The 25,309-nt window shown below is 47.3% G+C and overlaps 1 protein-coding gene across 1 annotated transcript in view; it reads right to left on the bottom strand.

Annotated features, from left to right (window-relative positions):
- ETV6 (ETS variant transcription factor 6) overlaps window positions 1-25,309 on the bottom strand; it is a 225,564-nt gene that overhangs the window by 21,046 nt on the left and 179,209 nt on the right. The window contains exons 4-5 of the mRNA XM_016185054.2: window positions 13,218-13,352; window positions 2,453-3,007 (exon numbers count right to left, since the gene is read on the bottom strand). Coding sequence (XP_016040540.1) covers window positions 2,453-3,007; window positions 13,218-13,352 — 690 coding nt within the window. The remainder of the gene's footprint in view (window positions 1-2,452; window positions 3,008-13,217; window positions 13,353-25,309) is intronic.

Raw genomic sequence — 25,309 nt, 5'->3', positions numbered from 1 at the left:
AAGACCTTGGGGCAGTTCACCCCCTGGTTGCAAGCAGAGGCCTGGGTTCTGGATTCCAATCTTGTGGGGCCAAAGCACAGTCCTCTAGGGACAGTCCAGTCCATCATGGATGGGGGCTGGGAGCTCCAGGGTCTGGTCTACCTGAGGGCAGGATGGGACTGTCCAAAGCTGAGTCCTTGGTGCTCATGGAGACATCCTATACTACCCCACCCCAGGAACTGACTTGGCAACTGGCAGGTTGCTCCCCTGGCAGAGTATACACATGACCACATACAAGGAAAGACCCAGGTTTGAGCCCCAGTCCCCACAGGGGAGTGAAAGTGTATGTGTGGGAGGCTCATGAATAGTGTCACACACAGTGTTTATTCTCTCTCAGCCTCTCTCTAGAGGGAAGAAATGGAAAAATAATAGTGGCAGGGAATGCCTGAGCTGTGCACTGTCAGTGATAACCCTGGTGGGGGAAAAAAAAGTTTCATTCCTTTCCAGGCTTCCCAAGGAAACCATTGAGGAAAAGCCCAATAGCCTCACCTGCAGCAATACAGCCAGGAAAGGAGCAGAGAGAGGCTCTATTTGTTGCAACAAAAAGGTTCTGGACTTGAGCAGAAGTTATGAGTTATACAAGAAAAACATGAGATTCCAGTGGAAGAAGCCACCACATAGATGATAAGGCACCTGTACCATCAGGAACAGGAAAAGGGGTTGATATCCACATTCTAAACAGAGCTCATATGACCTGAACCACCCAATCAAACATCTGACACTTCTCCAGAGATGGCGGCATATAAATAAACACAACTTCAAAACCAGGGTTCAGTCAAGGCCATAATGAAATAGCACCTCACATCTATGGATGTGGGCTATATTCAAAGAAGGTGCTCAATTTGTAATAGCCAAAACCTCGAAGCAATCCACGTGTCCAACAACAGATGAGTGGCTGAGCAAGTTGTGGTCTATATACACAATGGAATACTACTCAGCTATTAAAAATGGTGACTTCACTGTTTTCAGCCCATCTTGGATGGAGCTTGAAAAAAATCATGTTAAGTGAAGTAAGTCAGAAACAGAAGGATGAATATGGGATGATCTCACTCTCAGGCAGAAGTTGAAAAACAAGATCAGAAAGAAAACACGAGTAAAAAACTCTGGGGTGGGTGGGTGGGAGAATATAGGTCCAAAAAGGTTGACAGAGGACCTAGTGGGGGTTGTATTGTGTGGAAAACTGGGAAATGGTATGCACGTACAAACTATTGTATTTACTGTAGAGTGTAAAAAACAAAAACATTGGTGAGTGTGTGGAGGAAAAGGACTCTTTGTCCATAGTTTGTAGGGATGGTAACTGGTTCAACCTGTCTGGGAACAGTACTGACACCCCCTTACCTTCCCTCCCCCTCAATTCAAACTAGATCTACATGGAAAAGGACTTAGGTTGGGGGTAAGTGTTTTAGACACACCTATCATGGGGAGATGAGAAATAATGCCTGTATATCAAATGTGCTGTACACCATTGGCTGCCAATAAAACAAAACAGTACAATCCAGCAGTTCCACTTCTAGTTGCCTCTCTACCAAGCCCACTTCCACAAATCCAGGGGACACACGCCTCCCCTTTGCTCTGCACTGAGCGAATCCAACACTCAATCCTGCTATCCGTGTTGGCTACCTCCACACCTGCCTCTCTTCAGGGAATTATAGAAATCTCCTTGGAGGAAGGACACCATTTTTCAAATCAGCGCTGTGGACCCCACTTCTTGGCACTGCTGTACTCATAGCACATATTGTGGCTGAAGAGAGAGCAGCGGGGAGCTGCTCCCTTGGCAGTGTGGTGTCACATTTTTCTACAGAGCAGATTGGCGATGACTGCCCTACCTCCATGTCTGCTTTCTTCTTTTGGGGCAGCTGCTGTGGGCGGGTGGGAGAATCCTCGGAATCATAATCCTCTGTGTGCACAACCCCACCTTCCTGCCCTTCAGAGTGGGATTGATTATTGGCCTGAATGGCAGACACAGGTTCCTTCCTTCCTTAATTCCTCACCAGGGCTATGGCCATTCCATTAGATAGGGCAGAGAGACACCTGTAGAGCTGCTCCACCACTTGTGAAGCTTCATCCCCTGTAGGGGTTTGAGCCTGGATTTTTGCCCATGGTAAGGTATGTGCTCAATCAGGTGTGCCACTGGTTCTTTCTGTCGTGTCTGGAGGTTAATTAGCAGGCCAGGACCACTAGCAGGCTCTAGAATCTTGTGCCTAAGCGCTTGTGCTCAGCCCTGGTTCTGGTGCCACGTTCCATGGGTGGAATGGTTTCTGCATGTTTCTGAGGCTCAGTAAGGGCTACTGGCTCTCAGATCATTAAACAGTCCCCCAGGACCCCCTGAAAGTGCATGAGTGTGTGTATCTTTATCTCTGTGTGCGACGATGTGTGTGGGGTCTGTGTGCACCCCAAGGATGCTGGCACTCACCTGCTATCCTCCCGATGGGCATGGCATGCTCCTCAGGTGGCGACACAGAGACCATGATGTGGTTCATGTAGGCCAGGTCCTCCCGGTGTGAGAGGTTGATGGGCTTGCCCTCCCGGTGCAGCCCGTCCTCCGTTGCCGAGAGGCGTGACTGTTTGAACTCCACGGAGTGGCGGGGATTGAGGATGAGTGGGTGCATGATGGGGCTGGGCATCAGCTGGATGACTCGGGTGCTCTCCTGCCGTGGGGGGCTGGACGGCTTGGGGTGGGGGTCTGTGGGTGGCGGCGGGCAGTGGTTGTTCTCCATGGGAGACACGGACAGGGGGTAGGGCTCCTGGTGGTTGTTGTCCTGGTGGAGCCGGGGCCCTGGGGCCCGCTCGGCTGGGGAGAGGCGGCGGATCATGTTGTCCAGGGGGGAGCGAAGGGGCCGAGGCTCAGGGTCAGGTGATGGCCGGTGGTTGGTGGTAATAGGTGACCGGGAGCGGTGCAAGAGTTCAATGGTGGGAGGATTGTGGTGCACAGTCTCCGACGGCCTTGGGGGCCGTTGCACACAGTTATCTGCAGGGCAGAGGGGGAGAGCGTCACAGACCCTAATGGACTATTGGGGAGAGACTGAGTCTCATTTTCATTTACTTATCTTTTGAGAGAGGGATAGGAGCCAGAGCATCACTCAAGCATAAGTGGCACTGGGGATCAAACCTGGTACGTCATGCTTGCAAGTCCTGTGCTTCTCCACTAAGCTGCCTGCCCAGCTGCAAGGGACTCAGTTCTAAAGCACAGAACTACTCCCCACTGGAGAGCACATGCTTCATGCAGGAGGCCAGTCAGCAGAACAAATTCTGAGAGAACTGAGAGGTTGGAATAAACAAGTTTTAAAGTGCTTGCAGTAGGGTTGGGAAGATAGTATTACGCTTATGTACAAGACGTTCATGCCTGAGGCAACATAGTTCCCAGTTTCAATCCTCAGCACCACACAGCTGAGCAGTGCTCTGGTTTAAAAATAAACAAAAAACTAAAGTAATTGATATGATATTGGAATGCACTTCAAGGAAATGATAGTCATATCAAGTCATAACAAATACAAAGTATCAGAAAAGAAACTTAAAAAAATAAAAATAAAAAGATTCAGAAGAAGACAGTATCTGAATTGGGTGGGCCTAATGGTAGATTGGCAATGATAGAAGAAAGGGTCAGCGAAGAGGCAGGTCAGAGAATTAAAAACAAACAGGTCCTCAGTGGCCTTTGGAACAGTGTGCAATAGTCTAATACACATGTAATTATAGTTCAAGGAGATAAACACAGAAAAAAGTAGGGTTTTTAAAAAGGAAATAATGGCCTATTTGTTCCCAAATGTGGTAGAAACAATAAAAGTCTGAGAAGTAACCCTCAAGCAGGACTAATATAGGAGAAGCCACATGGTAGGACAGCAAGATCAAACTGCTGAAAACCAAAGATAAAGAGAAATTCTTGAAAACAGCCAGAAAAATTAAAGGCTACACTATTCAAGGGAGAGAGGACTCACACTAATCATGAGGAAAGTTTTTTAAAGACCTAGACACATAAATAAGATACAGCCAGATGGTGGGGCACCTGGTTGAGTGCACATGTTCTTGGTCCCCACCTGCAAAAGGAAAGCTTTGAGAGTGGTGAAGCAGTGCTGCAGGTCCCTCTCCACCTCCCCACCTTCATCTTCTCTCTTCCCTTTCAATTCCTGTCTCTATCCAATAAATAAAGCACGTAACACACACACACACACACACACACACACACACACACACACACACACACACACACACACAGAGATATGAATGGAGGCTGTTAGGTTGAAAGGGACTTCTGAGACACACACCCATCTGCAATGTACATTCCCTTGCTTGAATTTGAATTCACAAAAACATTTAGAAGTTAGAAAAACAGGAGCGTTAGTAGGACATCTGATGTGAGTGAGGACCTATTAGCTTTCAGGTGATGTGATTATTTCTATGATCATGATTTAACAAAGAAACTTTTATTTACTTACAATGATATGAAATGATAGTTTTGGTGAAGCATCAGATAGTTGTGACCCAAGGGAAACAGAATTGATCATGAGTTGATCATTACAGCTGATGATGGTGGTTCATTATACGATTTTCTCTAGTTTTGTGTATGTTTGATGCTCTGTACTCTAAGAAGTTAATTTTAAGTGTTTGATTAATCAGTCTTGCAAGGATACAAGTTGAGGTGACAAGCACTAACTTCTTACCCTAAATGCAAATTTACAGGGTACAGGCCCATAGAGTTCACTTTATTTTTTATTTTATTTACTTCTTGGGTAGAGATAGTCAGAAATTGAGAGGAAGGGAGGAGACACAGAAAGAGAGGCACAGAGATATCTTTAGCCCTGCTTCACCAATCCTGAAGCTTCCCCCCCTGCAGGTGGGGACAAGGGGGCTTGAACCTGGGCCCTTGTGCATTGTAACATATACGTTCAACCAGGTGTGTCATCACCTGACCTGTGGAGTTCACTTTAATGGAGGAATGTGACAGAATCACCCGTAGTCTTTTGGAGTGAGGCAAGTTTTCTTTTCTCAGATGACATGGATCTCGATTCTGCTGCCCATAAAAAAAATGAATTGTCTTTTATCCCTGGCTCACTTTTCAATGTCCCAGATATGACTGTTGCTGGGACACTCAAGATGGTTGCATCCTGAAGTTTCCTCTTTTATCTTCTAATTGCCATTTCCCAAATGTCATCCCTGTCCTCCGTGTCCTCAACCCCCACACCCTTTACTCAAAAGCTTATTAAGGTTTGAAAGTACTTCAAAGGACGAAGACCATGTCTTGGAAACTCGTATGTCCTGAGAGCCACTTCCCAGTACCTACAGGCTCTTTTGGGCTGGGCGTCAGGGACCTGTGGATGGGCATGCACACAAAAACTAGCTTGGGGAGTTGGGATGCTGGTGGTGGTCGGGGGGAAGACTATGAGAGGAAGGCCTCTCCTGCCAGGGGCAGAAGAGGAACTGATGTCATGTCCTGCTGAGATTTCACTCTTGCTTCCTGCCAGCTCTCTGGGAACAATGCTGGAGCAAGACAGTGCTCCGGTCCCTTCCAGCTCAAACCTGACTCTTGCCTCGGGATCCGGGCAGGAACAGGACTCCAAGCAGCTTGATTTATTTAATGTCTCTGCAGACACTGCTCCCAGAGGAGGAAGCACTTGATGGTGCTGATAACATTAACAGTGGAGAACTGGATCTGAGGGGATTTAATTCCAGGCTCCTGGTGGTCTGGGCACCAGTATGGTCAAGGCCGTGAGCCCTTCCAACTGTTTCGGTCTGTGGAGTGCATCCACACACCAGGCTGGGAGCAGGTGACGCTGGGCCTGCTCTGCCACTTGCCATGATTAAAAGTTGGCAGCAGGGTATGGAAAGTCAGAGACCAGAGCCGGCAGGCAGGGAAGCTCCGGACACAGGAAATGCATCGAGGGGACAATGGGGGCAATGAAGCCCCCCAGATGCCCAGTCTCCTGTCTGCAGTGAGCAGTTTATTTTGGCCTGGTCTCAGTGTCTGGGTTTGTTCTTGGTGATGTGCCCAGATGGCGAACTGAGGAATCATGCGCATTGCCCTTGGCCTGAAGGTCTTGAGATGAGAGAGAAACCACAAGGAAGTAGAGGCAGAGCCAGAAGTAATTTGTCAGAGGGGACATGGAAGGACAGGCATGGGAGGGTATGTGTAGGTGACACCAAGGGCTGGGGGGAGGGAGACTCATTCATGTTGGAACCCTTCCCTGACCCCAAGCCTTTCTCTGTAGACATCTTTCAGGCACAATTCATCTTGCTTTCTCACTACCAAACAGCCCAAACTAAATCTGAGTTTTTAATACAGATGATTAAAAACATATGATTTCTTCTCTGATCTTTGTTTTTTCTTTTACTTATGAGACAAGTTTTTCTACTGAAAAATCCATCACAATTAGATTTTATTTGATCAAGATATAAAAACTGACTTACTAAGCAAACAAACAATAACTCCAGCAAAAACTGCCTTGGTTAAAGTCACAGGCTTCAACTAAGAAATTTCTAGAGTCAGAGCAAAAGTAAAGATCAAGCTTATGGTGTGGAGAAACAGCATAATTATGCAAAAAGATTTTCATGCCTGAGGCTCCAACAGGTCTGGCAGGTAACGCAAGACCTTAGTCCAGTGTGCTCTACATGCTTCCAGAAGGGGCCATCTGGCACAGTCTGGTGAAAGATTAGTGGAAAGTGAGAACCGGGAATGCTACACAGAGCTAAACAAGAGTTAAAGATGGCTGGGGAGACAGCATAGTGGTTCTGCAAAAACAGACTGAGTTCTCAGCACCAATATAAGCCAGAACTGAGCACTTCCCTGGCCTTTCTATATTTCTCTCAGTAGAATGAAAATATTAAAAAAACAAAACAACTCCCCCCCCCCCCAAGAGTTAAAGACTCCTGTGAAATTAAAAACCAATTTCAGGGGAGACAGCATAATGGTCTACAAAAAGACTCATGCCTGAGATTCTGAGGTCCCAGGTTCAATCCCCTACCCAGCACCACCACAAGCCAGAGCTGTGCAGTACTCTGGTAAATAAAAAAAAAAAAAAAAAAAGACTTATTTTAGAGGCCTAGAAGATGTCACATTGACAGAGTGCACACCTTAGCATGGGCGAGACCATGGATGGGGTCCCCAGCACCATGCAGGAGCAGCCTGGACAGCACACAAGCTGGAGAAGTGCTTTGGTGTCTCTCTGTCTGGGTGGTATAGAACAATAACTGGGCTGGGGAGGCTGCTCAGTGGTATTGCACCCACACACCTCAAGCGGCATCTGGGGTGCAGAGTGAGAGGGTGGAAATGTGGAGCTTGCTCTCTGGGACCTCACAGTCTGGTGAAACAGGGAAAAAAGACACCATTCAGTATAAGGCTCCAGGTGCAGCATGAAGCACTTTGCTCATGGGTTTTGGGTCTCCAGAACCTTAAGCCAACAAATGTCAGTGTTTGAAGCCACCCTTTTGGGACAATTTGTTACACAACCCGTGCTAGCCAATACATCCCCACTCCCACCAAGGCGGTCGTTCCCCAGACACTCTCCTGACCGTCTTGTTTAGTCTCCTCATCTCAGCAGGAGGACACCACCCTGGTGTGGAGCACGGGGTTCAGCAGCACTTGAGGTCCTCACATATAACGCCATGGAAGTGTCTAGAACTTCATACTCACTGGTGAATCAGGCTGAATGAAGGACATCCTGGCTGGGCTGGGGGTGGGACTCCTGCTAGGTGGCCTGCAGAAAGGAGCCCTGACTGTGGGCTGTGCATGCTCTGGGGTGTGAGGGTATCCTTTTTCTTTTTTTCCTCAAACCCATTGTTCCTGGTGGACATTTTTTTTTTCTATTTTAATTCGGTAGGACAGAGAGAAATTGAGAGAGGTGGGGAGCTAGAGAGGGGGAGAAAGACACCTGCAGACCTGCTTCACCCCCTCTGAAGTGACTCTCCTGCAGGTGGGGATCCAGACTCTTGAACAGGGATCCTTGTGCAGGTCCTTGCACTTATTATGTGCACTTAACCTAGTGTACTGCTGCCCGGCCCCCAAAGGGGTCTCCTTGTTTCATTAAGGAGGCCCATGGGAAGTGCAGAAATCAAGGGGGAATCTCCAGGGAGGTAGTTCAACCTGTGTGTGTGTGGGTGAACCTAGACATCACTCACAGGGTGGGGTGGCTACTGCACAGATGAGGGTGCAGATCACCCTGCTGAGCTGCTCTTTCTGTGGAGAGACACCCCACTGGCTGTCAGCCCCCCATCACTTCTGGAGGATCAGATGGCATTTCCCAGGGTGAAGAGGGAGAATCCCCAGGACTTCCTGTCTTTCAGTAGAGCTGGAGGGTTTTGATCCTTCCACTTCCGGCTTCATAGAACAGCCTCCCCACCCAAAAGCCAGGGGTCAGGGGAGAGTGGGGTGTCCTCCCTATAAAGGGGCTCAGTCTTCGATCTATTAGTTCACATTCCAGTGCATGGGGGGCAAAGGTTAGAGGGTGAAAGGTCAAGCTGTTTTAGAACCTGCATGCAGTAGGGGAAGGAGAAGTCCTGGATAGGAAAGGAAGAGCCACAGAGAAGTGGACCCAGGCCATGGGAACTGGTGCCCCAGGGCCCTGTCACCAGGACAACAGGAAGTCACCATGCAAGGCCTTCCTCTGGATGGGGGAGGGGTGGATCTCGTTACTTCCCACCAGAGTTGAGAATCACACGATTCACAGGGGCACCTAAAAGGCACATGGATTTTTTTTGATGTGAGAGGAGACAGCCAGAAACTTCATGGAGGATGTCCCCAAGGGAGCATGGAGGTACTCAGAGGAGACATATAGTACCAGCAGTGCTTAGTTCACAACCTCACGGGTCCTAATGATGATTTTCCCGTGAAAATACTGCTTCACGAGGACTAGGGGGCAGAGTAGGGGTGGGGAACCGAGATGCACAAGCCTCTTGCAGGCACAGAGGCCAGAAAGGCTGAAAAAGTGGAAATGGTATGTAGGATGGGCTTAATGATAGAGAATTGCACATGTGAGGCTCCAGGTTAGGTTCCACTCTCTGGTCACTCTCTACCCCCACCCCCACCCATAAAATAAATGCTTGATATAATTGTTTATTTCTGCCTGAGGAATAACTGAGGTCTCAGGTTCAATCCCTGACACTACCATAAGCCAGAGGTGAGCAGTACTCTGGTCAAAAAGAATGAAAAAAAAAAAAAGTAATTAAAAAGTCAGTCAGTAAAAGAAAACTGGAATTGGAAGGAAAGGCAAACATGAACCATCACACTTTGCCTGCTAATGTGAAGAAACTTAACACAACTGAGTTGTAGCCTTAAAAATGGTTAAGACAGGGCTAGGGAGACAGCTCAGTGTGAGAACACAGGGCTTCAGGACTTACATGACTGAGGCCCCAGAACCCCTGGGTTCAAGTTCTGGCAACGTCACATGCTCATGCTAAGCAGTGTTTTGGTCTCTCATACTCGCTCATGAAATAAATATAATTTCTAAAATAAACAATGATTAAGATGGTAAGTATTATGTTATTTTGTCACAATTATTTATTATTGTCATTTGTTTATTTGGTTAGAGACAGAAAAATCCAGAGGGGAGTGGGGGAGATAGAGACAGAGACATCTGTGACACTTGCTTCACCACTTGTGAAACTTCCCCCTTTAAGTGGAGTCAGGGGCTTGAACCCAGGTCTTTGTGCATTGCAGCATGAGCACTCAAGCAGGTGCACCACCACCTGGCCCTGAGTTTTTAAGTTTAAGAAAGGACAAGGAAGGGGGCCAGGTGGTAGCGCAGTGGGTTAAGCACAGGTGGCGCAAAGCACAAGGACCAGCGTAAGGATCCTGGTTCGAGCCCCCGGCTCCCCACCTACGGGGGGTGGGTGGGGTCACTTCACAGGCAGGTCTGCAGGTGTCTTCTCCTCCTCTCTCAATTTCTTTCTGTCCTATCCAACAACAGCAGCCATGGCAACAATAACAACGATAACAATAGCAAGGGCAACAAAAATGGGAAACAGTGGCCTTCAGGAGCAGTGGATTCATAGTGCAGGCACTGAGCCCCAGCAAAAACCCTGGAGGCAAAAAAAAAAAAAAAAAAAAAAAGACAAAGAAATGTCAACCAAATAGTGGCAAGAAGTATAAACAGTGAATTGCTGTTTGCTGTATGACAGATTGTATATCTAAGAGCATTTCCTACCTTTTATATTTTTGGATTGTTGGAAAAGTCATGACTTTTTTTTTCTGTTTTTCTATGCAAAAAAGTGTTATGACTTTCCCAACAACCCTATTTAATAAATGTTATATATAATATCTAAATGTATATTACATATATCATATGTGCATACATTATAATACATAGCTGCATAATATGTAAGTATAAAATTTGTATGTATGATATATTCTCTATATATGTAGTGTGTGTGTTATGTTTATGCTTTTAAAATATGACCGGCCGGCTCTGAGCAGCGTGAAGCAAAGAGACGGTTGAGCAGAAGTGCTTGCCAGGCAGGAACCTCAATGGCTCTACCTGCCAACCAGTCACTTGCCCTGTTCTCAGTGAACTTGCACAAGGAAAAAGAAAAAAAGGAAAAAAAAAGGGCCTCTGATGAGCTCCACCCCTGGGGTTCACCACAGGGGCTGGCAGTCACAGCGATTTTCCCTCCTCACGACACAGTTCACACACCTCCTCCCTACTTAGCTCACTGCGATGCTGGAGGAGTCTCTCCCTCTAGTCAGTCTTTGTGTGACAAAGATGCCCTCAGAAGTACTGAGACAGTCATAGCCCTGCTGCGGCTGAGGAGAAAAGGAGAAAGTAAGGCTGAAATTACAGCAGGTACCTCCTGGGGTTGGGGTGGGGGAGACAAGGGGCAAGGACATGTGAGAAGCAGGGCTCCCCTTCCTCCTCCTCCCTGGAGACCAGGGCTCTCAGTGGGCCACAGTGATTGAGGGTGACCTCATTCAGAGAGCAGGCTCCTACCAGACTATATTTTATGCTGTGCCCTGGGCCTAGAGGGAATTATCCAAGTGGTTCAGACAGCAGCGGCAATGGTAATCAACCCTCTGTTCTAGGGGCTATATCTGCCTTTAAAATATTTCAAGGAGGGGGGGGGGGCTGGACCTGGCTGAACACACGTTACTGTGCTTAGGGACCCGGGTTCAAGTCCCTGCTCTCCACCTTCAGAGGGGAAGCTTCTTGCGTGGTGAAGCAGGGCTGCAGGTGTCTTTCTCCTCTATCTCCCCACCCCTTCCAATTTCAATCGTCTCTATCCAATAATAAAAAAAAAAAAATTTTAACAAATTTCAAGATGGGGATGGGCAGCAGTGCATCCAGTGAAGAGTACTTGTTACCTTGGGTGAGGACCCGGGTTCAAGCCTCTGGTCCCCACATGTGTGTGTTTGCAAGGGAAGCTTCCTGAACAGTGAAACAGGCCTAGATTGTCTCTTTCTCTTTCTCCCCATCTCCCACTTCCATGCTTCAGCTTCTTTCCATCTCTATCCAATAAATAAATGAATATTTTAAAAAATATTCCACAGGAGCTAAAAGGAAATGATGCAGGAGCCCAAGGTAGCACAAGAAGTCAATCAGTGCAATAAATTTGCAGTCACCCACTGGGCTGAAAAGTCCAAATGTGCTTTGCTTCCTGGCCTGGTGAAAAGAGGGATATGTGTGTGCGTGTATGTATGTGTGCTGTCGACTCACTTGCATTCTGTGGTAAACTGAGTGGAATGATGGAATTAGAAATGGGCTGAGCCAGGGAGACTGACCAGAAGTCGTTGGGCTAGGGGGCAGGGCAGGGGAGGAGGAGAAGGAGCACATATCCACCATCACTGTGCACCCCTCTCTGGGCAGGCTTGTCAAGGGGCCTATGAGGCAGCCCCCCTCTTCTCCTTCTGTCAACAAGTCAACATACTCTGTGGCCCCCCTTACAGAAAAGGGTTCATGGGGGATATCCTATTTTGTGTACAGGAGCTCACAAGCTAGGTCACACTGGGTAGGGTGCACTGCCAGGCATGAAAACTTGGGTTTAAACCCTGGCACCACATGGGGAGCACCATGGCATCAGGGGTAGGTCTTATGCCGTGCAGTCTCTTTCTTTCTTCTCCTGCCTATCTACTTCTATTTGAAGGAAAATAAAGAATAGTGACATGGCATGTGTGAGGCTCTGGCTCCAGAAACAAAAATGGCGGTGGGTGGGGTATGGCTGGGAGGTGGCATACCCAGCAGAGTGCATACATCACCACGTGCAAGGACCTGAGTTCAAGCCCTTGGTTTCCACTTACTGGGGGTGGTGGGAGGGGGAGCTTCATGAGTAGTGAAGAAGTGCTGCAGTGTCTCTACTTACCTTTCCCTCTCAATGTCTGGGTCAAAATAAATAAAGTCTGGAGTCTCAAGCATGACAGTCTCTCTATGTAACCATTATGCTATTTCCCTGCCCTGCCAGTGATTTGATGAGGGCTGTGAGTTCCAAGGGAGGGGCAGCCGGTGGAGATGGAGAGAGTAGAGGAGACCCCTCCTTGCCCCCAGTTCAATATGGAATTCAGAGGGTCTTTCTGCCTCACCTCCTGGGGCCTGGCCAAGCTGGTTCATGAACGGGGAGGAGGCTGAGGTCTCTGTTTGGCTTCTCTGTTTGGGATGTGTGAGAGCTTTTCCATATCAGGAAGCTGGAGGGAAACACAGTCACCTCTGCAGCTCCAGATGGCTGTGTACCTTCTCCTTGGATTTACCCTGGACCCGCTGCTCCTCAGTCTGGAATGTCCCATCCTCAAAGTGTTGAGCAGAAAGTGGAAAAGCAACCTGCTTTGAGAAGCTGACCCATGGGGGAACTCTAGTACGACCCCCCTCTGGCATTTGCTAGTAGCTACCCTCTGACATTTCCTTGTAAGTCCATCACACTTCTTCACCTGAGTCGTGGGTGGCAGAGAACCACAGGCACACCTCATCCATCTGGGCCTTTCCCCTTGGGTCTAATACATCACTAGCACTCAATCAAAGCAGATTAGGCTAGGGAGATAGCACATCAGTTGAGACAACAGACTTTCATGCCTGAGGCCCTAAGTTCAATCCCTCATACCATCATGAACCAGAGCTAAGCAGTGTGCCCTGGTCAAGTAGATACATATATAAATCAGAATAAATGCTGGTTGAGTAAGAGATGGGCCCCACTGATTAAAAAGGAACAATGACGCCTTTTAGGTCTAAGTCACAGGCAAGAAGCCAGAAGCAGAGAAAGAACAAGGAGAGTACCTTCTTCATGGTTCTGATGCAGCATGACTTCCGGCTGTGTGTGGATAGAGTTTCCAGGGTGGAAGAACGGTGAAAAAAGAATCCGAGGTTTCCTCTGCTTCAGAATATGCTGAAGGAGTTCATAGAGCACATCACCTGGGGAGACAAAGCAAAGAGAAACAATGGTTGTTTTGCTCAACAATTGTGTCCCCAGGCCTGCTGGTGAGTGAGGTGGACCATCACGCCAGCCAACTGCCACTGGGAGTCAGCAGGGGACAGGAAGGGACCTTGGAACTAAGAAAGTCAAAGCTAGGTGACTCGAATATTTTCAATTATAGAAAATCACACCTGAGTAAGCGTTCAAACTACAAAAAATTCAAAGAAAACAAAAATTGCATATAAGTATGACATCAATACTGTGCATAGTCATATTATTAGAACCAGGTGTTTAGTGAATTTTCTGGTGTGTGTGTGTGTGTGTGTGTGTGTGTGTGTGTGTGTGTCTCTGTCTGTCCACATTATTCACCCTTTCAGTAACTGCAAAATGTCACAGGGATGTACCTGGCATTACTGGAAATTTACAAAATCCATAAGTATGAAAGGTTGTAATACTCTCAAAAAAAAAAAAAACTTGAAGACAAAGATATGCCTCTCCCACACCCTCAGGAAGGAAAAAGATACATATTCAAAGATTCACAGGTCCGGTCTAAGGTAGGAACTATCGCAGATATCCTGAAAGGAACTGGCATACTCTGGGATGCCTCCCTCCTTAAAAAGAGACTCCCAGGCACTGCTCCAAGATTCCACAATTGCCTGACAATCTTCTCTAGGTGCTTGTCCCCTTGCAGAAGCTGATGGAGACAGGCTGAACTGGGGCAACCCCTTTGGTATTTCAAGTGTCCACTGAGTGGTTAATTACCCAAAGAATATGCCATGGTCCTGTTCCACCCCCTTGGCTGAGAGTCAAGTTCAAAGCACAGGTGGGTGCCTCAGAACCCCTAGGGGGTGGGTGATTAATCTTTAAAATACCAGCGGCTCCTGACTGTCCCCCCACGCCCTTCCACATACAGATACACAGTCAACAACTGCACCAAACAATGGCTTTTGTCTCTAATTTTAGCCATTTTCAACAGATACTTGGATTAGCAACTTCATTTAGCTGCATGTATTTTGGGATGGAGATATTGCTGAAAAAAATTTTTTTTTCTTTTGCCTCCAGGGTTATCACTGGGGGTCTGTTCTGGCACTACAAATCCACAGCTTTTGGCGGCGGCCCATTTTTTCCATTTTATTGAATAGGACAGAGAGAAATTGAGAGGGGGAGGGGGATAGAGATAGAAAGACAGACACCTACAGACCTGCTTTGCTGCTTGTGAAGCATCCCGTGCCGTGCCCAGGCTCAAACCTGGATCGGCTTCCGCAGGTCCTGTGCTTAGTACTGTGTGAACTTAACTGGATGTGCCACCCCACCCCCTTTTTTTTTCCTTTTAAACTCAGCTTGGACCTGAGAACAGCATTGGATTCATTTCTTTCCTTGCTCAAACCTTGCTTCCTTTCACATCTGTGCCAAAGAAGGACTCTACTACACTGCCAGTGGCAATGCAAGCTGGTGCAGTCCCTCTGGAAGACTGTATATATAGAGAGAACCCTTAAATAAAAATGGAGGGAGTCAGGCGGTAGCACAGCGGGTTAAGCGCACGTGGTGCAAAGCACAAGGACCTGCATAAGGATCCTGGTTCAAGCCCCCGTCTCCCCACTTGCAGAGGAGTCACTTCACAGGCGGTGAAGCAGGTCTGCAGGTGTCTATCTTTCTCTCCCCCTCTGTCTTCCCCTCCTCTCTCTGTTTTTCTCTATCCTACCCAACAATGACATCAATAATAACAACAATAACTACAACAATAAAAAACAAGGGCAACAAAAGGGAATAAAATTTTAAAAAAAGAGCAACAAAAAAATGGAAACACTTTATTATCCTGTAATCCTACTCCTAGGCATTTATCCAAAAGGCATGCAAACACTAAATGAAGATACATATGAATCCCTATGTTAATAGCTGCAATATTCACAATAGCTAACGAGTGGAAGCAGCCTATATGTCCCATCAACAGATGGCTGGCTAAAGGTGTTATGGGATATATACTCAGTGGAATAGTACTCTGCAATCAAAAAAAGATGATATTGTGTCCTTTGGGACAAAATGGATGGAACTGGAGATGATTATGCTTAGCAAAGTAAGTAAAGAGGCAGAAGACAACTACCAGATGGTTTCATTTGCATGTGGAATCTAAAGAATTGAAACATAAATTGCAAGACAAACAAAACCCCAAGAAGTAAATAAACTGTCTTTGTGAGAACTATGGTAGTTAGGGTTAGGAGGGTGGGGGGTGGTGGGGGTCACAGAACTTTGGTGGTAGGTACATTGTAGTATTATAGGTCATCATACCACCTTAAAATCTTGTTACCCACTATTAGTCACAAACACAAAAAATGGCTTGTAAAAAAACAAAAATCCAACAAAAGCAAGAATAAAAATAAAACCTGGGAGCTAGACAGTAGCACACCTGGTTAAGTACACACATTGCAGTGGACAAGGACTCAGATTTAAGCCCCTGGTCCCCACTTGCAGGGGGAAAGCTTCAAGAGTGGTGAAGCAGGGCTGCAGGCGTGTGTCTATCTCCCTATTTCTTCTAAATTCCTGTCTCTGTTTAGTAAGTGAATAAATATCAAAAGGTTAAAAAGGAAAAAATGATAAACAAAAATTAAACTTGAATTTGGATGGGAAAAAGAAAAACAAGTTCCAGAACCACCTCATGCCTGTGCTTTGCCTGTATCCCACCCGCCACCTTTACCTCCCAGCTGTTATTAATGTAGCTCCCTGCCTCTTCCTGCAAATAAAGCCAAAGACTAGAAAGAGATGAAGGTGCCACTCTTGGGTGCCCCTCTGTGATCAGGGCAAGGGCCACCAGGCTGGAAGTGTCCTGTGTGAGGTCTGGCCTTGCCTCATGGTGAGAAGCTGGAAACAGCTTCCTCCCAGCCTTGTAGCCATGGCAATGTTGACTCTGATGAGCTGAGGAGCCGGCGCCTGAAATACAGTCCTATTTTCATGATCCGTATTTCCATCGCTGACGAAAATAAGCCCTTAATCAACACTTTGTTTCTTTTGGGTTCGGTGGAACGGCTTTCTGAACTTCTCTCGATTTACCCAGCCTCACACCCGGCCTGGCTTCACCCTGTGGTGAGCCATGCTTTATCCCCGCAGTGTGCAGAGCAGAAAAATCAACACGCTGGGAAAACGTGACCCTACTGATTGTGATTACTGGAAATATGGCTGGTTATTAGCGCCTCCATTTGGGAAGGCAAAGCTGGGAAGTACAGATTTAGTGTCTTTGAGGCTGTTCCAGCTTGGTCCCTGTGAGAGGTAGGCTGAGGTGGCTGGGCAGGTGCCTGGCTGAGGGGCCAGCACTTTTGCTCCTGGGGGACTTGAGTAAGTCCCTGATCTGTGCAGAACATGCACATACAATACTCAATGTGTGCAGAATATAAACAATTCTGACCCAGAAGTCTGCTGTGAGGATGAAATGGAAGGGGGTGGTGGTGGTGGTGATCTCCCTAAGTGTCTGACCTGGGTCCAGTGCATATGTTAAACCCTGTCCCTGTCATTCCTGGAGGGGTTCCTGGGACTAAGTATGTTGTTGGGAGTTGAGAAGCTCTTGGGGGCAGAACAGTTCCTGGGGGGTTGAATAACTCCTGGGAGTGGAGTAGATTCAGAGAGTAGAGAAACTCCTGTGAGTGAAGAAGCTCCTGGGAGTGGAATAGCTTCTGGGGGCAGAAAAGCTCCTGGGTGGTTGTTGACTGGGCAGGCCACTTCCTGGGCAGGAGAGCAGAATGATGAAGATTCCTTGTTATGGTGTCGGGGCACGCCCTCCTCCCAGGCCTCCAGCCCCTCATCTATACAATGGGTAATGTCAATAATGTCCACCTGGTGGGACTGTTAGGGACCCTGTGATTTATGCCTGATCACTTATTGAAACCAGGTATGGTGGAAATTCTTTGTTATCTCTGTAGTTCTGTCTCCAGCCACCAGGGGTGTTTTGGCCCTACCAGGGTAAACACAGATGGTCAAAAGGCCCGTCAGGCTAACAGAGGTTTTATCTGATACCCCCGAACTATGTCTATATCCTTGTGGTAAGGTCAGGAGTTACAGAGTAAATACAGAGTCTGATATAATCACTAGAATTAGAGATAATATGTCTGATATATAGTGGTCTACACACTAGGAGAGAGATCATTCAATTATGCATGCCCTTAATATGTTTATTATTGACATAGCTGTATGCACACATACCCAAAAAACAGAGGAAGGGTATGGCCCAGAGCAGGACGCCATATCCCCTCTTTTCTCTCAATACTAAAGGTTTAAAGAAGTTTAGTTCTCTTTAAAATCATATTTATTGAATAGAGAACCAGAAATCGAGAGGGAAAGGGGGAAATAGGGAGAGACACCTGCAGTACTGTTACAACACTCGTAAAGTTTTTCTACTGCAGGTGGGAACTTGGGGCACGAACCTGAGTCCTTGCACATTGTAATGTGCACTCAGCCAGCTACACCACCACTTGGCCTCCTGTGAAGTTTATTTCTTACCCCTGAGATTTGAATGAAACTCTGTTCTCTGCCATCTCGGGAGCCTTGTATGGCTTTTCAATAGGGATCATGAGGAAGACCCCACGTGGTCCTCTGTCTTCCTGAGGAGCTCCTCATGACACAGCTCTGCCCCTCCCATTAGCACCAGCATCTCAAAGTGGCTGAAGGCAGACCTGCAGATAGATCCACAAAAGCTCCCATGCAGGGAACATAGGAGAATGTGCACACCCAGTACCCTGTCCCCCCCATACTGAGGAGAAAAGCTAGTGGAGGCCCTTCTCCCACTCTTGGCCTCTATGGAGCCTTCATTCTGGCCTGGCAGGCCGAGCCACAGGGCTGGCGTTGCTCTGCCAGTACGCCCCTATACCTGTGGCATTGCTCCTTCCTGTCCTCTCATCCTGGGTGTGCAGGGGTGGGCAGATCATGGCACAAGCTCCACAGGGACCAGCAGCTACTGACCCCAACCCTGAGCCTGTGAGGCAAACTAATGGAGTGGGGGTGGGGGTTGTTTTCACATGGGTGCCATGAAACTGCGGTCCTAGGTCTCAGGTGGGGGAAAGACTTCACTCTCAGAGGGACAAAGGACAGCATGGCTGGTCAGTCCATTTACAGATGTCCCCCCAGCTTCCAGGAGACCCAGGCACCCACCTGTCACTGGGATGGGGTGTGGGGAATGACTTCTAGCAGGCAGGTGTCCTGTCTATGAGGGTGGGTCTGACAAGCCCTTGGAATCTGAGAATGCTAGAGGATTTTACAAGTGTCTTTAGACTATCGAGTTTGGGGTTCAGGAATGGCTCCCCACCCTCCCAGCCCCCTCTTGCCAAGAAGCAACTTTGGCTGAATGCTTATGTGGTGGGCAGCCAGCCACAGTGTAAGCTAGTCATTTTTGGACAGCTCAAGCTGATAGAAAGTTCTGCTGTTGAGTTGGAACCTGGCCTCCTAGGCATTCTCTTGTCACTCAGCTCTGAGATTTGGCTCCCAGAGCACCACAGAGCGTGTGTGCCATCTCTCACCTAAGTAAATAAAGAGGGCCTTCCTTTTTCTCCTCTCTGCACAGCCCCCCCCCCCCCCCCCCCATCGCCCATCCTCCAAACCTTTGGGTACGAGGGGGAACACACCAGCAAAGCAGCACTCGTGAAAAGCTCTCTGGAGTGGATCAGATATTTAAAAATAAGTTGCATTTATTTGTTGGCTGAAAATAAAGAGCATGGACCCCAGCCCCTTAGAGCTCTCACTTGGCTAATGATCACTGGTTTGAATTCAAGAGGCACTGTTCAAAAAGGAAAAAAAAAAAAAAGTTCTTGGCCCTTTTTGGTTCTTGAGAAATCTCTCTTTCCAGAAAAGGAAATCTCGAGTGCTAACTGTAAACGGGGGCTTCTCCTGGGCAAAGCAGCGGAACCTCAGCTGCCACAGAGATCATGGTCACACGTGCCCAGTTGGCTCTGCTCTGAAGCCAGAAGACACCAAGGTTCTTCTTCTGTTCTGGCATAGGGGTGGGGGCACCCTGGAGCTACTTGAGGCCCCCAACAGTAAGATTTAGGAACCCAGATAAACTCTCGGCCACATGTGGACACCGGATACAGGGACCACTCGCTCATATGCACACGCATACGTACGCACATCCAGAGGACACACACACATCTGGTTTTGTGACGGCAGTCATGGCAGGGAGCTCAAGGCATCTATTTAAAGAAGTCTGCATCCTATTCACTTTGCGGTTTGTGTATGGTAAAGAGAGAAGGAAAAATGACTTCAAGTGGACCATCAATCACACTGATGTCTGAGGGTCTGGAAAGCAGAGTTACTAAAGTCTGACTTAGTAGCTCCCAGGTCTGATTCCTGGCTCTCTGTTTGTCATCTGTGCTTGTCTCTCTGAGCAGACGCTCAAGGCTGACTTCACTATTCCTTGTAGACGTTCAAGGCTGACTTTCTTTGTTTCAGCTGAGCCTGATGCCCCAGGAACAGCTGAAATGATCCCAACCAGCACCTGGTCTCAGGCACCTATATGCCCAATGCTTGAATGATATGCCATGTGACTAATAATTATTAGTAGACCTGTCTCACAAGTCTGCAGACTACTGGTTCAATTGTTTAATTAATTAATTTTTTGCCTCCAAGGTTATCTGGGGCTCAGGGCCTGCACTACAAATCCACTGTTCCTGGAGGCCATTTTTTCCCATTTTGTTGTCCTTGTTGTTGTTGGATAGGTTAGAGAGAAATTGAGAGAGGAGGGGAAGACAGAGAGGAGGAGAGAAAAGACAGACACCTGCAGACCTGCTTCACCACTTATGAAGTGACTCCTCCCGCTGCAGGTGGGGAGCCGGGGCCTTGAACTGGGATCCTTATGCTGGTCCTTGTGCCTTGCGCCATGTGCACTTAACCTTCTGTGTTACCACCTGCCCCCACCCCTTTAAAATTTTTTTTTTTTAATGTTATTGCCACTAGGTTTATCACTGGGGCTCAGAGGCTGTGCTATGAATCCACTGCTCCTGTTGGCCACTTTTTAAATTTTTTCCTCATTCTATTTTATTTGATAGGACAGAGAAACAGAGGGGAGGAGGAGCTAGAAAGGGAAAGAGGAGCTATTTGCTCTACCCCATCTCTGAAACCCTCTGAGCTCACTACACTGCTGTCAAGCTTTCAAAGGGCACAGGGAGAGCAGTTGGTTCTTGGGGTCTCTTAAGTGACAAACATTTCCAGCAGTCACTCCCCCCCCGCCCCCCGCCCCCAACTCTGAAACCACCCCTGGGCCTGAGTTTTCCTGGGCGTCCTCCCCAGCCTTCCCTGTCAAGTTCCCTAGTCCCTGGCTCCAGCCCGTTGTGTACAGCCCAGCTTTGGTCTGACCACTAGAACCCCAACTCAACATGTATCACTTAGACACCTCACTTCCACTCTTGGCTTCGTGACCTCCGAGTATACTGTTATAATATACTACGCACCGTGACGTTTCCGACAATCCAGTATTACTCCCACCAGGGCTGAACTGGATACACACATCTTTATCCATAGAAAGCCACCTGCACCACTAATATGAATTTTCTAAAGATAAATTTGACATATTTACTTTGGATAGAGAAATCAGATGGTAAGGAGGAGATAAGAGACACCTGCAGCACTGCTTTACTGCTCATGAAGCTTCCCCCCTGCAGGTGGGAACTGAGGGCTTAAACCCAGGTCCTTGCACATTGCCATGTGAGTGTGCTCAACTGGGTGCACCACTGCCGGCCCCTCCCTCCACTAACACATTAAGAGAGAACAGTTGGCTGGTGTCCTTAGACTCTGACAGCTGTAATGCCTTGGAAACACCTGGATGATAACCAGGCCAGACACCTGGGAGTCACCCTGAATTCCTCCCCATCAGTCCAGAGACTCACAGACCAGCCTTGTCAGTGCTCTCTGACCATCCCTGCTCTCTGCTACCCTGCCAGCTCCTCCACACCTGGGGAAGCCCAGCAACTCACTTTGCCCCTCTGCAGCCTGGTGTGCCAACCTCCCCTTCACACCCGTAGCCTCCAAACCACAGGCAAAGCCCTGACCCTCAGCCCTGCGTCACCCACGGTAGAGAGCAGTGCCCTGGGGACTGCCGGGGGAGCGGTAGTAGATTCCTTTCTGTTTACAGAGTCTGCTGATTGAGTCCTGCACTGGGGGGTGGTTTGCACACTTCCAGCCCCTCAAACTATTAATAGGACAGCTAAGGACATGCCCCCCCCAACTGATCCCTTAGGATATTTTCTTCACAATGACATTATCAGTGAAAGGGTATGATTAGTCTTCAAGTTCTTATTATATAGTGTTTGTTCTCCAGACAACTGGAACCAAAAGCACAGAGCTGTCTACACAAGTCCCCAGGGCCTCTCCCCCTCCTGGGGTTCCACTGTGCTCAGCCACTTGAGTTCAGTGGACCTGAAGCAGAATCCTAACACCATTAATATTTGCGTCTTTAGGTCATCATTTGCCACACACACATTATCTTCTCTCTTAAAGGCTACCTGGAGTCACAGATTCTTTTTTTTTTAAAGATTTATTTTAATATTTATTATTTATTCCCTTTTGTTGCCCTTGTTTTATTGTTGTAGTTATGATTGATGTCACTGTTGTTGGATAGGACAGAGAGAAATGGAGAGAGGAGGGGAAGACAGAGGGGGAGAGAAAGATAGACACCTGCAGACCTGCTTCACCACTTGTGAAGTGACTCTCTGGCAGGTGGGGAGCCAGGGGCTCGAACCAGGATCCTTATGCTGGTCCTTGCGCTTTGCGCCACCTGCGCTTAACCCGCTGTGCTACCACCTGACTCCCTAATTTTCTTTTTTTTTTTTTAATGCCACCAGGGTTTTCGCTGGGGCTCAGTGCAGGCAGTACAAATCCTCAGCTCCTGGCGGCCAGTTTTTTTTTCCTACTTATTTTTATTTGACAGGACAGAGAGAAATTGAGAGGGAATGGGAGAAAAAGAACAAGGGAGAAAGACAGACACCTGTAGACCTGCTTCACTGCTTATGAAGCAGGTGGGGAGTGGAGGCTCGAACCCAGATCCTTGCACATGTGTGCTTAACCTGCTGCTCTGCCACCCCCCCCCCAAGTCACAGATTCTTAAACTAGCACAGGACTCCCTTCTTGCTTTTATGCAGAGATAGTCATTTTCCTTCTGATCACCTCTCCAAAACAACAGAAGCATGCCTTGCATAGGAAGGCTACTTGCCAGGTTTGTCAGAAAGTACTTTCTACAAGGTCTTCTCTTACGGAAGCTGGTAGGAAGGATTCTGAATGAGGCTGTCAGCTTTAGTCCTTTCTGTCTTGTCACTATGTCTGCAGTGGGAAAATCCAGAGGCCCTACATGCTTGGCTTTCTAAGGTGATCCCCAACTCAGATGGAACTTAAGAAACAATGACAGGAAGGGAAAACACAATGCTAAGCTTGGACTGGATGGGGTGTACTCCACCAGAGCAAAGGACTCTGGGAGCGGAGGGGAAGGGATAGGATGAAGGGGCTCTGGGCTCTTGGTGTATGATGGTGGAAAAGGGCCTTAAAGTTGTGGGTGAGAGTTTTCTGCAAAGACCTTTCATGGGGAGATAAAACAAACCTAGGTGTCAGCAAGTGCACTATAAGCCAATAAGCTCCCCCCTGCAATAAAAATGATATAACGAAATAAAATGGATTGTTTTCTGTGACCAGAAAAAGAATCTAGGAGTCTGCGAAATAGCTCACTTGGATAGCATGCTGCTTTGTCATGTATGTGACCCAAGTTGGAGCCCAGCCTCCATGGCACTGAAAGAAGCTTCAGTGCTGTGGTCTCTCTCCCTCTCCCTCTCCCTCTCCCTCTCCCTCTCCCTCTCCCTCTCCCTCTCCCTCTCCCTCTCCCTCTCCCTCTCTCTGCATGATTCTACCAAAAATAAATAAGTCTTTTATTTGGACACAATCAACTGAGATTTAGCTAACCATTGTGTGCTTTCAACAGCGAAGCCCTGAGAGAATGGGAGTGGGTCCTGAGAAATTGTGAATATTGTACTTAAGACAAGACCAGATCAATTGGAAAAAGAGATGATGAGATAGGCTGGGAGTATGGATCGACCTGCCAATGCCCATGTTTAGCAGAGAAGCAATTACAGAAGCCAGACCTTCCATCTTCTGCACCCCATAATGATCCTGGGTTCATACTCCCAGAGGGATAAAGAACAGGAAAGCTATCAAAGGAGGGAATTAGATATGGAGTTCTGGGGGTGGGCACTGTGTGGTAATGAACCTCTTTTATCCTACGGTCTTGTCAATGTTTCCATTTTATAAATTAAAAAAAAGATGTGAGACTATTGACTTTGGCTGGATGCAAAATAGAAGGAACAAAGAACAAAAGGAAACATTTTGAGAAAACAGAAATACTGTGCAGTAAGTGTATGCTGACTTTAGCACTGGGTGCTTCACCTGTGGTCATGAGGTCTCTCTCTAAGGCATCATTGTTTCACTGATGGGATCGGTGAAGTGCTAAGAAGGAAGATCTGTAGGTCCTGGAACGTGATGGCAGAGGAGGATCTAGTGGGGGTTGAACTGTTATGTGGAAAACTGGGAAATGTTACACATGTACAAACTATTGTGTTTTGCTGTCAACTGTAAACCATTAATCCCTCAAAAAAAGAAATTAAAAAAAAATGAAGAAGGAAGATCTGTCTCTGATGTTTGACACCACCACATTTCAGGGCTACAAGCACCCCCTCCCCCAAATGACCCAAACCTCCGGTCTAAAGACTTGATTCCAAAACAGCTGACTGACTGAGCAACAACCAGCCCAGCAAACCAACCACCTAAGCACAGTGTCAAGCAAACCAAAGGCAGGCAGGTCCCTACAGATTTTTTTGGTAGCTAAAGATATGTATTTCACCTAAGTCTTAATTGCAGGTCACAAGCAAAGTGAGTTTCTGAAGACCAAGGTTCTGGTGGGCCAGAAAAGGAAGAAATAACTTACAATATAACATATTCTACTTGGCTGTAAGACTCATTTACTTAAGTTCCCACCACTCTATTCTCTTTGTGCTGAATTTAATTGAACTCTGGAGACAGTTCTTTCCCTTCTTTAGCACCGATAGTCTAACATGAGTTAAACTGACAACCTGTGATTCCTATGTTCTCATACCAGTAGGTACATAAATCCCCCCCACATCTTCATGAATCACTCTAAATAAGGGTCACCAATGTTGCAAATGGATGCTAACTTGTCTTCTCCATCTTACCCTTGACTCCCTCAGACCCCCCAAGGGGTCAAATACCCCCAAACTCCCTTCAGTGTCCATCACCCCAGACCACTTATACGGTAACCACTGAGAAGCAGATAAAAGAATGGTGTCTTGGTCAGGAGGCCTTATATAGTTGAGATGCCTTGATGCTTCTTTAGGTCTCTAAATGGTATACATGTGGCACAGCCACAATTCTTCAACCTTAAAATTCTGTTTGGCACTGGTAAGACTATTTGAAGCTCAGGCTAAATGACCATGCCTACCTCCCACCCCATACCTGGAAATGCAGACCTCCTGTCTTGGAAGAGTAAGAGCTAAGTGGAATGTGCTAGGTGTCACAAGACTGTGATGTTCAGAGAGGCCACTGCATATGCACCTATGGTATGGTAGTAATATTTTAGAAAGCCCTAGTCAATGTGGCTTGTTCTCTCCTCTCTCCAGCTGAGCTGAGCAAGGCAGCTTCCTTATTCAGATACACAGGAAACACAGCCAGGAGGAAGCTATAAACAGCTACCCTTAGAGACGGGTAATCAGATACCTGTATTTCACTCACCCTAGGAAGAGTGAGAAACTACTGCTAGTTATTCTCAGGCAGTGGAGAACTCAAGTAAAGACAGGAAAAAACTGGGTGAGGCCTAACTTTTTATTATTTATTTATTTAATTTTGTTGCCACACTGGGGCTCAGTGATGGTACTATGAACCCACTGCTCTTGGTGGCCGTTTTTTTCTTTCTAGCTTATTTGATGAGACA

Source organism: Erinaceus europaeus, chromosome 7 (genome assembly GCF_950295315.1).
Source record: "Erinaceus europaeus chromosome 7, mEriEur2.1, whole genome shotgun sequence".
NCBI classification, from domain to species: domain Eukaryota; kingdom Metazoa; phylum Chordata; class Mammalia; order Eulipotyphla; family Erinaceidae; genus Erinaceus; species Erinaceus europaeus.
This window is presented reverse-complemented; position numbering and strand designations above follow the sequence as displayed.